The sequence below is a fragment of the Pyrgilauda ruficollis genome, unplaced genomic scaffold (genome assembly GCF_017590135.1).
Source record: "Pyrgilauda ruficollis isolate IOZ18807 unplaced genomic scaffold, ASM1759013v1 scaffold70, whole genome shotgun sequence".
In the NCBI taxonomy this organism is placed as follows: Eukaryota; Metazoa; Chordata; class Aves; order Passeriformes; family Passeridae; genus Pyrgilauda; species Pyrgilauda ruficollis.
This window is the reverse complement of record NW_024528822.1, coordinates 1,574,799-1,589,938: the sequence shown is the minus strand read 5'-3', so window position 1 is coordinate 1,589,938 and position 15,140 is coordinate 1,574,799. Positions and strand designations below refer to the sequence as shown.

Here is a 15,140-nt window from a genome sequence, read left to right as displayed (position 1 = left end):
CAGAAACTCATGCTCTTTGCTGCCAGTAGAATCTGTGTTGAAACAAAAGGTTGTCCCTAATCACTGCTCAAACATATCTTGGGCACCAGCAGAACCCCAAGATAGCAGCTAAAACTGCAGATGACTGTCTTTCCTTGTTTTTGAAAGCTCAGAGTCAAGTTTCATGTCTGTTTAACTAAGGTAAACTTTCAAGAACTTTAAATACTTGCTCATGCTTGCAAAGCTTCTGATGTTCAGTTGAATTTGATACACCATGGCAGGTTAGTTTTAGGTGTCATTTATAAGCATTGTTTGGTGCCATGGCCTCTTTCTAAATTTTGAAGGATTTTCTTTACTGCAGTGTGTAGATTCTTCTAATAGAAGTTTTGTCTGTTGAACACCTTCCCCTAGAAGGAAGAGATCTGTTCAGATCTGTGTAGAACAGACGTGCATGGATTCAAACAGCTCCACTTTATGACACCTTATGAGCCTTGTAGCGCATTTGCTGCAGTCACGATGGTAATTGCCTGGAGTTGATCATTGCAAACAGACTGTACTGGGCAAAGAAGCCCTTTGATCCATGTTTACTGCCTAGGCTGATAAAGCTGACATCTCTCTGCGTGGCTCAGAGCTTTTGCAGTCAGACAGCTCAAGTATGGAGCTGTTGTGATTTATGTACTCCTGCATTTTTCTTCAGTACTGAGAAGTGTGTGTGTGTGATATTTCCCTTGCATATGAAGAGCCATGTGTACCTGTAATGATGAGCAGTGCCATGACTGTGTCCTACATTAGCAAAGAATGATGCCAAATTTCCTCCTTATTCAGTGGAAGCTGCCAGCTCATCTAAATTTTAATGAATATCCTTGAAGTGCCCTGGGTGTGCCAGCAGATGGGTTGTATGCTTCAGGCTACTGAATCATGAATAGGAAGTGTCCTAGAAGATGACTTCTGAGATTGGGGTCAACCACTCTATTTTAAAAGTCAGTAGGAAGTGTCAGTATTAACTAGAGCCAGCTACTTGCCAGAGCTCCGCTTGAGCATATTCTACATTTCCTGCTTAAGAAAATTGGGCCATATCTTCTACCACTCTCTTTCCACACAGTGTTTTGTTCTGGCTGCAAGACAATTTGCATACATGTTCTCAGACTTCTGAGTGCTCCTCTTAAGTGAAGTTGATCAGTAATCCACAGGTTCTTCCATCTCATAATATGCATGCTGGATGACTCTTTGGATTAGGATTTATCTGTTTAGTTCGCAGTTATGGAGACTGATGGCTAATAGGTGTGTTTTTGCATTAGTCCAGGTGCATTATTTGTTTGATATGTACATGAAGCTTGTACAGTTCATATGTCCTAATGGGAAATTTAATACAGGCTGTGTGTTTTAGGAAAAATGAGTTACAATGACCTTTCTCCTTGAATGCACAATAATTTTGCCTGAAAATAGGTTCCTATTGCAGTTTCCTTTCCTGTCTTTTGTGACAGTTCCTAAAAAAGTAGATCAAATAAATAGACTGGAACTGAAAAGCTTAGGCTGTGGAATGGATTTAAATATACATTAGGTAATTTATAATAGCATGCAGAGTAATGGGAAGTGAGCAACAGGAGAGAGAAAACCTATGACCTTATGATCAGGACAAAAAGAGAAGGGTCTTGAGAGATAAATACACTAAAATTTTCCTATGGCTTTATATGACAGGGGGACAGGGTAGCTATGTTCATCTGTTGGTTTTTATGGGTTTTGTTTTCCCCCCTAAGGATAGAACTGGTTCCTGCATGGAAAATGAAGAAGGAGATGCCAATAGAAGTGGTGACCTGACAGGACAGAAATGGGCTTAGGAATGGATATGGTGATGGAGAGACCCAAAGATCTTGGCTATGATAGGGATAAATGACATGACAGGAGGAATGCAGAAGTGAGGTTCGAGATTAGCTCTGGTGAGAGGGTTGAGGAGAGCAGAACTGTTGAGTGTAGAGGGCTGGTGATGACAAAATCATGATGATAGGAAGTTGGACAGTTGTTGTCAGAATAAACTTACAGCAGGACCTAGTGTGAATTACAGATAGACAAGAGTACAAGGATTTTTTTCCAGAGCCTCAAGCAGCATCCTGTACTATCTGCCATCTATGAAGCTGTTTGACTTAATGAAATGCAGAAGTGATATATTTGGAGGCAAGAGATGTTCTAGTTCAGGTCATAAAAAGGTAATTTACTGTTTAAAGAAGAGGTATTAAGAAAGAATCACATAATTTTTACACTTGAGAAAGTTCAATATTTAAATCAGTCAAGTGTTTGCAAGCTATGAAGAATTTCAAAGGAATGGAAGAAATTACTTAAGAGTAGGTTACTGGATTAAGGATGTATTGAAAACACTTATCAAATAGGAAGAGTTCATACCGGATTTATATTCTTTAGTAATTTGCCTTTCTGCTTCTTTTGTAATCATTACACTCTAAACATAGTCATTACAAAATTAGACTGAAATTATTTTGAAAGTAAATAATATTGAGTTTCTACTTAGGTCCTTAAGGATATGAGAGTAGAATGAAACTGGCACAGGAGATTTCCAGCACTGATTTTTTAACAAAAATGTGAATACATGGTGCCCAAACTATTCCATCTACTTGTAATAGGTCCATAAGATTTGGGGCCTTTAATTACTAGTTTTTTCTATGAGAATTTTGAACTTTGTAGCACTGGTGGTTTATATTATGGTTTGCTAATTAGACACTTGATGCTTACATGCTGTTTTGAAAAGTTTTATTTACATAAGTGATGTCTTCCTCCTGGGCACTTTCCTACCAAAGCCTGTTGTCTTCTCAGCTTGATGGCAGACAGATATTCATAGCTACCAATTTTCTTCCTGATGTTTTTTGGCTGATGCTCCTATTAGAGCCTCATCTGCTCTGTGATACCATTCCCGTAACTTGTCTCTGCTGGTTCTTCCCTGATACTGTTTCCTTGCTAACTTTGCTAGAAAATGTCAAAGGAATTACATGGGTAAGACACGGGAATGCAACAAAGTTTTTTCAGTGCTCAAGAAAAACCAAGAAACTCCACTGGACTGTCTTAAACATACGTTACTGGTTGGATATTTCTGTTGAATATTCAACATTGTTACCAAGTTGGTATCAGGATTTTTTGAAGTTTGTGTTTGTATAAGAGTTCTGAGTGCTACAATTTGTATGTTGTGTATTTGTGTGAACTACTAGTGAATTATGGAAGTCAAATACAATGTAGCAATCACTATTCTGAGTATTCCTCAGGCTTTGGTAAAAATCCTGGCACATTTAGTGTATGATTTAGGTAACTTTGTGTCTATCCATAGGTAGAAACTTCATTTTCTGCAGAACCTGACTTCATAATGAGTTTGGAAATAACAGAGCAGTTCTTTTTAATAATGGCACTGACACTGTAATTTTGATGTGCAAGTACATTTTGGGAGCTGGTGCTCCAGTTCTCATGGAATCTCACTGTGTGAGCTTGTATCAAGTACTATCAAAGATACTCTGAAAGTCTTACCTGGCTCGCTGGGAACAGTGCTGTTTGCAATTAGTCTGTAGAATTGCCTTTTGACTGCTTTGGTTCTCAGTACTTTTGTTTAAAGCAATAATTAATTAGTCAGTCATTGTTAAGATAACTGTTTATATTTCAACTTTTCCTGGCTGCTCTATTCTAGGCATCAGAAAGGAGGATCGTTCATCCGGCCCAACAAGGCAAATTTTGGAGTAGGTTTTCTTACTGCAGTAAAGGATCGGTATGGATTGAATGATAAGCAGGATGTTCAGTGTGGAACAGGGAATACAGTAGTATTTGGAACGAAGACTGTGGAATTTGTTGGCATGGATTCTGTTGCAGAACAGCAAAGGCAAGTGTTATATATGAAAATTTAAGATACATTATTAGTGATTGATAAATCAAGTAGTATTTCAGCTGTAAGAACTGCCATGCATATAAAATTGTTGTGTCTAAAAGCAAGCCAGGCTGCACTGTGGTGGAAACAAGAAATCTTCCAGTTGTGAATTCGTAATTTGCAGGTTTTACAATTCAAACTGGGATTATGTCATGTTTGAGTACTAACAGTCCTCATTCTGGTTTCATGAAGGAGCAGATGATGACATCTGGTGAGAAGTAAGAGATAAATTATCATCATGTTGGCAGTCATCATATACATGCGTGGTCTTTTTAAAATAGATGTATTTTAATGTTTTGTTAATATTGTACAGTGTTTTGTAGTCTTTGTTTACTCATATCACAAATGACTTTGTAACCAAGAGAGGGAAGACACAGAAAGTCACTGTACTGCTAGTGAAGAAGTTTTTCAATCAGTTGATGTCATGTTCATGTACCTGGAAGGGTAAGAAAGGAAGAAACTTAATTATGTGTTATAAATTGCAGTTCTAATGGCCTCCAGCAGAAGAGATGTATTAGTTCAGTAGGTGGCGGTCTTCTTCTGAGCTGATATTCCACAACTATTTTCCTTTTCTCTCAGAGCATACTAAGCAGTCAAAAATACTTTTGATAAGTGATACAAAGACTGCCCCAATAACTCTGAACCTTTTGCAAAACATGTTGCAAGAAACCTTTTTAACTTGGAATCTCTAATTAAATTCTAATTTGCACAGCTATATTTAATCTGTTTTACCACTCTTTATTTCAGTTAGAACTATGGTTCAACCAGACTTACTTTGTAGTAGTGATGTAAAGGCAAAAAATAGAGATGTATCTCTTTTCGAGTGTGAATGACTCTGCAGTGTAGTAATCTGCACATTGCTAAGTCCAAAGGAGATAGGCATGAAAAGGATGTTATGTAGTTGTAAAAACCAGGCATTTATGTAACATACCTATTTCTGTTTCAAGATTACCTAACAGAATGTTCTTTCTCATGTAGACAACTGAACAAACTGGTGGATATCTCGGTGCGTGAGTGTGCAGTGAGCCATGCTGGTCAGGAAGAAGAAATCAGCAGAACGTGTGCCAGTATCCTTTTTTTGCTGTATTGCATGATGCCACAAATAAAGTACATGCTTTAGCATTCCAAGTGTTCACGTCAATGAATGATACTTGTATCCTTTTATGTAAAAAAAGAAAAAAATTAAACCTGAAGTTTATATTTAAAAGTTGAATGCAATGTTAACAAGTTAGACAGCCAGGCGCCTACAATTTTTGAGAGGATATTCAAATTGTGTGTAAAAATAGAAGTGTAGTCATAGGTTGTTACTGTGACTGCAGTTTCAGAAATCTCCAGCAATGTTGGTTTTCTTTTAAATTCCCTAGAATAGATAACCATATAGAAATAGAACTGATATGTTCTGTAGACACCAGAGATTTCCAATATATAACAAATAATGTGTTTAGTACAGTGCATGCAGTGGTAGTGTTACAAAACTACAAAGCAGTTATTATTTGTTAAGTTTTAAGGCCTTATAAGAGTTCCTGTCAGTATAGAAATTAATCCATTTGAGGATTTGTGTGGTTGAGCTCTTTTATAAAGTTATAAGCCATTTCCATATCACACATCAAAATAATATTTGCTGTAACTGAGCAGTACCATCCCTTAGTGTAATCTATTTCTCCTTGATTCAAAGTGAAACCCTAATTCTAATTCTGAAAAATGAAGTTCAATTTTGGGATAAGTTTATTTTTCTTAACAAGAAATTTCAGATATGAGGCATATAAACCTATCAAAAAATCTGATATCATCTTGGGAGACAGTAGTAGCTATTGCTTCTCAAGTTCAAAATCTGGAAACACTTAATGTCAGGTATAAATATTCATATTTGGATTTCTCTTCCTTTGGGGTAGGAACAAAAGCCAAGAGGCTCAGGATTCAGCTTTCTAAATGTAACTGGATACAACAAGACTCATTCTAATGGGAGTTAAGGGGGTTTTTTAAATTTTTTTTTTAAATCTTGTTTTTAAGGAACTGCTTAAGTTGTGGGCTATATTTTTCTGACATCTGTATTCAAGAATAACTCTAGGCGTTCAGCTTCTGTGTAAAACTTAAGTTCTGGAGAACATTTTCTTCAAAGTTTTAAGACTTGATCTTTGCGTTTTTTTAAATTCTTGATACATTCTGGCTACTCAGGCAGGTCTGCATTTAAGAACCCACTTTTGTTTAGCCAGCTGTGTCTTGACACTAAACTTAATTATCCATAATGCTTTAACTAAACTGTAATTATCCCAAACCTTGGTCTATTTCTGTCCTAAAATGATGCTGATAAGAAATTGTTAGGACCATGGTGACAGATCTAGGGGAAAATTTCTTGTACAATGATGACACTGGAAAAGAAAGGGGGATGTTGTTAAATAAAGCTCCAATGCTATTGAAACAAGAAAATTCATAAAATAATTCCAAAGTAAAGAACATTTCTAGTACACACCTATACAATGTAATTGGCATATGCCACAATAATTTTCTGGTGTCAAGTAACAAAATGGACTAGGTAGCAGCCTAAATCACCAGGTTTTTTATTTATTCTTATCATTAATGAGACAAAAATGTATTTTAAAAATAGTTGTAGGTGCTCCATTTCCTTCAATATTTAGCAATGAGCAGCTGTTTGCAACCTGGTGCTGTTTGTAAATCTAAATTTGCCTAGAGCATATAATGATTTATTGTTATCCGCATGCATGAGAATACAGAGAAATTTATTTTAATTCACCCAGAATAATTTTTTCAGTTTTTCATTGTTGACAAGTGTACTCTAGACTGAAGGGTTTTCAGAAGTTATTTGTAAAAAAAAATGTAAAACAAAATGAGATTGATGCCAGAATCTGATGCTTACAGCTACAAACTGATATACTCTTGAATCAGTTTTTTATTGTTTTGACATTCTGTTTGCTTTAAAAAAGAAAGAAGGTAAATCTGTTACTGATTTTTTTTGTGCAAGGAATGTTGGAAGAAGAATAAAAGTGATTAACCATCCACCGGCTCTCTATGTGGAAATTTTACCCATAAGTATGTAACTATAAACTACACTGAGAGATTTTTATGAGAATATGCAGGTAGATTAGGCCTTAAGAAAGAAATAAAAACTTCTCTTTCAGAGTGAATAATGAAAACTGATTTGAAGACTGCAAATTTGAGGATCTTTATCTTTTCTTCTTTGTAGTGATACCTATTGAGAGAGGATTTTACATACTTTTGTTTTGCTGGAGTCTGGATGGTCATGTAGGCTCCTCATTTTCAGTCAACACTAAGGAGTTTAAGCCCAAGCTCTGGCTTTCATTTAATATTAATGAAAATCATTCTTTTCATGTTAAAAACGTAGTGAAAGAGGCCACAGTGGAATAAATATGCCTTCTTGAATAAATATGCATTCTGGAAGCAGGAGAGTAAATTAGGAAAGAGTATGTTTGAATATAACTAGAAATATATTTTATTATATTTTAAAATATGTGACATCTTGGCAGTGATTTTAATTTTTGGAGGGTGTAAATTTCTTTTTCTTTAATGTGTAGCTCCAAACTAATGACTTAAATAAATATGATTATTCATTATGCAAATAATTTTTTTTTTATGCAGTGAAAACAAAATGAGATTTCCATCTACATCAACTTTTACATCCAGCGCATTTTCAAACTTGAAGATTCTGGCCCTTAATCAAACTGAAATAACATGGACAGAGGTAATAGCTTTTCCTGATTTTTTTAAAATTTAATATCATTAGGTTTCTGAGGCAAGGGAAGCACAATAAACATTTGTGCACTGTATTGTTCTACTGAAATCAAATCATCATTAGAAAAGGTGCTGTGGGGTAACTGTGTTAGTTACACATTGACTAATGTACTTCCTACATAATGAAGTAATATTGGCATAGGAGTCTAATGAGAAACATTTTACTTCATCTACATCTGTAAATTGCCAAATCAAAAGAAAGCAGTTGAAATACAATATAGCTTCATGTCCCGAAGTTTTTTTTTTGAGTGAAAACTTTTTGGTTGCTGGTAGCTGTTGAAGATTTACATGTACTTCTCTGTATAAAACAGAACAAATGCAAATAGAAAGAAAATATTTCCTTATCATGAGAAAAACTTTGTTTTGGTATCACTTTGCATCAGCAAGAGACTGATTGGTATTTTTGCCCATACTGATCATTCTTGAACCACATGATGCCTGGTTACTGGCAGCACAGAGCAGAGGAAAAACAAAGCTCTGACTTGTTTCAGGCACTGAAACATGTGCACACTTAAATGACTCTCTCCTGGTATGATGTCTTATTAGGAATGAAGTCCTGTTTTTCAGCTATAGTTAGCAGTGGGCCTTTTTTCAGAGACGGGGCTTAGGACGTGCATCTCAGTGTCATGTTACTTAGAATAGCTTCTAAATTCCAAACTGTTATTTGGATTTCTCAGGGTCAGATTTTATAGTAAGGCATTGTAAAATTACATGACTTTTCAGATTTCAGCTGCCAGCTGCTATCCAGTAAAAGAGCACTTAACAAAACTGGGTCTTGAATAGAAAGAAGCTTCTCCATTCTCTTGTCTTGCAGCAGGACTAGAGGAAGGTCACTGCTGTGTTTTTGTTTAGTGTCCATTCACTGTGCTCTTAAAACTGCCTGTGGGATTTGTGGCAGGACAGTTGCTAATCCTTCTGTAGTAGCAGCAACATGAATGGTGAAGGGAATGGAAGAATTAAGTGGCTACAAACACTTTAAATGTCACCTAGTGCTCATCAGAGTAAATCTGTGCATTGTGGTGTTTAAAATGTTGGCACTTGCCAGCAGCTGTTCTTCATCCCTCCATGGGGTGACTGAAAGGCTGGTTGGAGCCATGGCTGCAGATTAGAGTTCTCCAGGGCTAACTCAATTGCAGTGAGAAAGCCCTAGCTTAGCCAGAGCAATTTAAAATTATGCAGCTTTTGTGTTGTGGGTTTTGGTTTTTTTTTTAAGCTCTGCTTTAGCTGATGATTTGTCATTGGCCATAAAGACATCTTTGATTCCAAAAACTGTTTTATAAATTTGTTCCAATTCATTCCCTGTAAGTTAGGAGACATAAGCCTCTGCTTGAAAGTGGTATTCCAGGGCAGTCAAACAAAAGGGGAGAAATAAAGGCATGTGCCTGACATCAGTACTCTGTGAACAAACCACTTGAAAATGTCACTGCTCAAGCTCTGAGGGGAGTTACTTGAAAAGTCAACTTTCAAATAGAAAATAGTAATGAATATAATCGAAGCAAATGAGAAATACATTTAAATTGTCGATGGGGATATAAGCAAAAGTCTTAGGAGTGTTTTAATTTTAATTAAAACAATTTAATGGTAAACAGCATTTCAAAATTACTTGTTGTTATATGTAAGAATACATGGCATTGGGATAGTTATACTTGTTTTTTTTTTTAGTTTGTTCCTCTGTTTTGAAGTGTTTTTCACAGGAGAGGGACATGGTTAACTGTTATGCAGTAATACATAGCTCCACATTCACGTGCCTTGAGCATCACTTTTCAGAAAGAATTCTTTCATTAGTATATGATTTGCATATATCTAATCTAAATACTTCTGAGATTATTAGTATATCAGTAAAAGAGCTTATTACTGTAGAATTGTTGATTGATTGTTCAAAACATTACATATAACTTTCAAGGGGGAAAAATGTTCTGTAAAATAACTTAAAGTTAGCAGCCATTGACTTAGAAATTGAATTAATGCATTTGAGTGTAATGAATTCATATTTATGGCTCCAAACCCTTTCTTTCTTATTCAGCATTTAAATCATAATGTTATATTTGTGATTCTGTTTTCAAACTAAGATTTTGTATTTATGATATAATCTACTATTATACAGGGTAAAAGAAAAATCTGGGTTAGAACAGAAGTGCAGGATCATGCTTCTGACACTAGCAAGTAGCAGCAGGTAGTTGGGAAAAATTCTAGGCAAAGGGTAAGCACATGGTAAGAGCTTCTTAGAAAGTAATCTGGAATTGTGTGGCTTTGTGAGCTCAAAACTATATACCTCTAATTAATATTTATGGATATTTTTTTTCGTGATTTATCTAACTGTGTTAAGAACCCATTTGAAAATTTTGCTGTGCATATCATTTAGCATAAATTCAACCTTTTTTGGATTCTGATATTGCTGTCTGGTAATTTCATTCAGTAAGTCCCAATGTTTTATATTAAAGTAACTGAGAACAGCTATGCTCCATTTCATGGTTTTAATTCTTGTTTAGCTTCTTTGTGCCTTTCCCAATTATACTATTTACTTCCTGGGATAGACAGACTAAAGATACAGGAATATCATGAACTTATATGGTGACAATTGTTTCTTGTTCTCATCTTTATTTCTTTTGCAATAGCTCTTGCATTTCCATTCTTCTGGTTTTGAGCATCAGTAGCTCTCTTCTGGGTATTTCTTACCTCCCCAACAGCTATCCACAGTGAGGCCCCAGTCTTTCCTGAGGGTTAATTTACAGTGTCAGATCTGTGAACTTTTGTTTCTGAGGAAGCTATTTTAAGCAGTAGCTGAAAAATTAGCAATTTGAGGTTTTTTGATCATGCTGTGACCTATCATTTAGCAATTTTCTAGTCATATTGAAAAATCTTCAGATACTTCAGGTTTGTGCAGTTTTTTTATTCCATCCATCCATACCAATGCTGGGCTGTTGTGGGGCAATCTCTGTTACTGAACATGTACCTCATTTCTCTTGACTCTGCAGGTTTCTTGTCATGCTTCTTCATCACCAATGGATAACTATTTTGGTCTATCTTGTTGACATGGGGAAACACTATCCAGAAATATCTGTTCCCTGTTCTTGCTTTGGAACAGGAAAAGTTGTTACATCTAAGTTTATGTTTATGTGTTACAGATATGACAGGAGGTTGATTTTCCATATTTTTGGGGTTGAGTTCCAAATCATTGGCTACCTCTGGAGGAGATCTCAGTGTTTACTCTTGGCATGGAGTCTATTATGAGTCAGTTATATAGACCTGCAGCTGGATGGATTCATGCTGCGTAAAGTTAAATAAAACTGTGTAAAGTAAAATAATATCTTTTATGCAATTTCAGGGCACAAGATCTAAATCAAAAGTATCTTTGTTCATTTTGTAGCCCTTTTTGAATTAATTTATTTTCTTTAGAGAACTTGAAAACTTCAGGATGTGTTGAGTTAATGCAATTCTTGGATTTTAGTGGGTTATAGGCTGACACAGTTCCAAGACAGAAAAGGCTTCAAGCTCTGAAAAATTAACATATTAAAGATATTCTGTCAGATGTGTTATGTGTATTAGCTATACACATAGGTTCTGGAACTTCTGCACATGTATAGAGTTTGTACAGCCAGTTCCTCACCTCATCATAGGGAATACCTCGTCACTCCAACTCACTGAATGAATTAACTCAGTTTCCAGGTCACTCAGTTTCCAGTCTCAACTGTGAGGGTGGCCACAATCCTGGGACTTACAGTCCTGTGACAGCAGAACCCCTTTGATGTCATCTGTGCTGGTAGATGCAGGCACAGGAGAGCCATCTGGAAGAAAGGGAAGACTAGAAAATCTTTAATAATTGTTCCTCTGGTTTGGGGAGCCATAGCTTGTTCTGAACAAATTAGATGTTTAGAGCAAATTTGCATGAAATATAATTTCTGAAATATTCCCATTTTTTGTTATATTAAATAAAGTTTTGCTCTTAGGTTCTTCTTTGTGCTCAAGGATGGCCAGTACTTGAAGAGTTGTACCTTTCTTCTAATAATATTACAGTTTTGGAAAGGTGAGTAACATGAGTCAGTCAGTTGTTAGCCACTGGTGTACCACAAAGTTACACAGCACATAAAGTTACATTCCTGGAGCATTTACATCTCCACAATAATTGATGCAAATTTCACATGATGTATTTCAGAAGATTTATAAATGTGCACAATTGTGTGCATGCAATTATTTACTTAGGAAAATAGTGTTTTCATTGACCAATAACCTTAAATATTCTGGTTTTGTGTTTGTTTTTTCCAATGTATCAGGCCTGATAATGTCCTGCAGACCCTGAAGTTGTTAGACCTTTCAGACAACCAGCTACTGGATGGAAATCAGCTGCATCTCATAGCACAGCTCCCCAGGTAGCTGTAAACAAATTTGCTGGCAATTCTTTGTCCTAGATATTCATCTCTATAGTCCCTGTTGGCTGAAATATGATAGTATTGATGTTGCATGAAAGATTCATGAGATCTTGAAATAGAGGCATTTTGCCCTCTTGAGGAGAGTAACTGCATTATTTAGTTGAACTATTTTAATATAATCTTGGTTTTGTTGTATAACAACACATTCTTCAGCTGTGTGTTATTAGGTTTTCATTATACACTTATGAAATAGAAGTGATTTACCACATTTTGCTAATTTGCAGAATTATCATCTTTCCCTGTACATCAAAACAGCAGCCATGATTTTCAATAGCCACAAGCTATTTTAAAAAAAATATTTAGAAAATCACACATTTTAAATCCAGGAGCCATTACGAAAGCTTGAAATTGTTGCACTTACTAGCTGAAAATTTGATTCCCTGGACACAGCCAAAGTCTGGGTACTGTGAGGCTGCTTTTCATTTGTCAGTGGTGCTGCACCACATCAAAAGCTGCAAACCTTTATTAAGAAAAGAAAAAAATCAGGTTGTATGTCTTTGCAAATAACTTCCTGTGCCACATACAGTAATCATTGTATGTATTAAATTTCAGATTAGAACAGCTAATACTTAGAAACACTGGGATATCTTCCATACACTTTCCTGACGCTGGATTTGGTATGTAAAATAAGTAATTTATTTATAGCTTTAAAATTCTGTTTATTTAAAGTTTTCACTGTTCTCTTGTTACTCTTTTCCTAGGATGCAAAACTAAAATGTTTCCTTCGCTAAAACGCCTTGCAATAAATGACAATAAAATATCACAGGTAGGTTAGATTGTGGTGGTTTCACATTTTGTAAATAAATGCATCTTTGTTTAAGAGTAACTTTTTGTTTGCTTTTTAAAATTTGATTTTATGTGTGGGATCTGCGGTAACTATTGAACACTTTGGTCAATACAGAGGCATAGTTTAAAAATATAAAAATATTTCTGAACAGTTAAAAACCACATTTATGTTATGGCATCTACCTTGTAATTTCTCTCACAGAATTCTAATGATTTAAAGTTCTGACTAACTCCTTGTTTTGGTTTGGTTTTTAATTAAATGGAGTGCAATTCTTTCCTTACCTAAATGAACGGGATCCAAGTACTTGGTTCTGATGATCAAAAGAATTTTTCCAGTCATGTTTGTTGTACAGGAAAAGTCAGTGTTACCAGGTATTGTTCTGAAATGAAGTTATGTTTTATATTTCTTCAAAAGACTCTTCCCTTCCATTTCAGTGGTCATGTATCAATGAGCTTGATAAACTGCCAAGTTTGCGGGCACTGCAGTGTAACAATAACCCCTTCACGGACACAGAGAAGAACCCAGAGACCCTGAAACAGCTCATTATTGCCAAGATAAGTCAGTTGGAGGTTTTGAACAACTGTGAGGTGTGTGATATTTCAACAAATTGCATGAGTCTGGCAAAAATTTAAATCACTGCCTGAGGAATTGTTTTCAGTTTCTTTTAAGATTATTGATTGTTTGGGTGCAGGAAAAGTAAAGTGCCAACTAATCCATCCCCTTGTCAGTGGGGCAGTTACAAGCTCAGTACAAGACTGAGCCCTCTTTGTGAGCATTGCTCACAAATGGGACAAGATGGGTCAATGGTGTTTTTTTCTCAGTGCCTGAATTGTGTTGAAGTTTCAAGACTGTTAACAAAAACCATGCTCTTAAAAAAAAGAAAAAATAGAAAAAGCAGTGTAGTCAGATCTGTTGCAGTGCCAGCAATACCAACATTTGCCTTCTGCAATAGGAAAATATCATAATCCACACCAAATCAAACTTTCAGCAAATATTTATCATAAAGGAGAGCAGAAGCGGCATCTGATCCATTGCTACAGAAAACATCCTTGCATCATCATATACAGCAAAGTCTTTGCTTAGATATTCATTTATGGTTCAGTGAGTACACAGAGGGGCTTTAAGACTCTTAATGGCTCTAAAATATACTGAATATATGGATCAGTCAGTATTTGGAGACATGGTTTGTAAGATTCTTGGTAGCATTGAAACATACTGAACACCAAGTAAGACCACGCAGTCTGTGGCATTGATTAGATTTTATTCTCTGGAAAGTTATATAATTATATTATAAGTTATATAATTATATTATGTGCCATTCCTGTGTCAGTACAGATCCTTCCTGCTGAAAGAAGAGGAGCAGAACTTGATTATCGCAAAATATTTGGAAAGGACTGGCTAGAAGCTGGTGGGCATTGGAACCCAGAGGAAAACAAACCAAGTGAAGAATTTCTTGCTGCCCACCCCAGATATCCAACACTTTGTCTTAGTAAGTACAAGCAGAGTACAATAGCATTTCCTCACCTCTGGCATTGTGGCACTGGTTTGGCCTGTTTTCAATTTCTCTTCCCCTTGGTGTTTTTTTCATGTGCTGCTACAGCCTTAGGAAAACCCATGCTTTGGCAAGCCTGTGTGCCAGTGGGCTTCTGCACCCTTTGGGGCACTGCTGCCTCAGGAGCTCAGGCTCCTGGCCTCGGAGACCCCAGCACCTGTGTGCATCCATCCATTCAGTGGCTCTCTCAGCAGTGGGAATGTTAAGGAGCACACCCTTGTCCTGAATGCTGTAGCAGCTGGACAAGGCTCGTGTCTGCAGCACAGCCTGGTGCAGGAGCCACCACGGCTGTACCAAGGGAATTCCTGCCTCATCCTGCACCACAGCAGTCCTAGGTCTTAAGGTTTAGTCTTTGAAGGGTTCTACATTCTTCCAACAGAATATGGAGCACCTGAAGAAGGAGAACTGAAGAGACAACAGCCTTTGACTCTGAAAAATCAGCTCCTGAGTAAGAGGCCAGAAATGGTCAAAATTATTCCTTCTTTCATTTAGAATATTTTATGAGCTTAGTGTCTCCTAGGTGTATATGGAGAACAAAAAGTTTCAGCTTGTAATTTTGATTTTCTGAACTGTGTCAGTGAGTTTGACTGGAAAGCTGATTCTGTGTACTCTCATTTCCACCCTCAACTCAAGCCAAATGATTTTCTCAACTGAGATTTAATGGAGAACAAAGGTTATTGATACTCCATTCTGACAGTGTGAATGGCTTCTTTA

The 15,140-nt window shown here is 36.3% G+C and overlaps 1 protein-coding gene across 7 annotated transcripts in view; it reads left to right on the top strand.

Moving 5' to 3' along the window:
* TBCE (tubulin folding cofactor E) overlaps positions 1-15,140 on the top strand; it is a 51,029-nt gene that overhangs the window by 31,682 nt on the left and 4,207 nt on the right. For 4 of the 7 annotated variants that reach the window (XM_041485457.1, XM_041485459.1, XM_041485462.1 and 1 more), the window contains exons 4-14: positions 3,659-3,847; positions 4,871-4,959; positions 5,644-5,743; positions 7,508-7,610; positions 11,608-11,684; positions 11,932-12,027; positions 12,640-12,704; positions 12,789-12,853; positions 13,309-13,461; positions 14,210-14,363; positions 14,806-14,874. In XM_041485457.1, coding sequence (XP_041341391.1) covers positions 3,659-3,847; positions 4,871-4,959; positions 5,644-5,743; positions 7,508-7,610; positions 11,608-11,684; positions 11,932-12,027; positions 12,640-12,704; positions 12,789-12,853; positions 13,309-13,461; positions 14,210-14,363; positions 14,806-14,874 — 1,160 coding nt within the window. Of the gene's footprint in view, positions 1-3,658; positions 3,848-4,870; positions 4,960-5,643; positions 5,744-7,507; positions 7,611-11,607; positions 11,685-11,931; positions 12,028-12,639; positions 12,705-12,788; positions 12,854-13,308; positions 13,462-14,204; positions 14,364-14,805; positions 14,875-15,140 lie in introns of those variants that run through there. The other 3 variants (XR_005956676.1, XM_041485458.1, XM_041485460.1) reach the window with 3 other exon arrangements.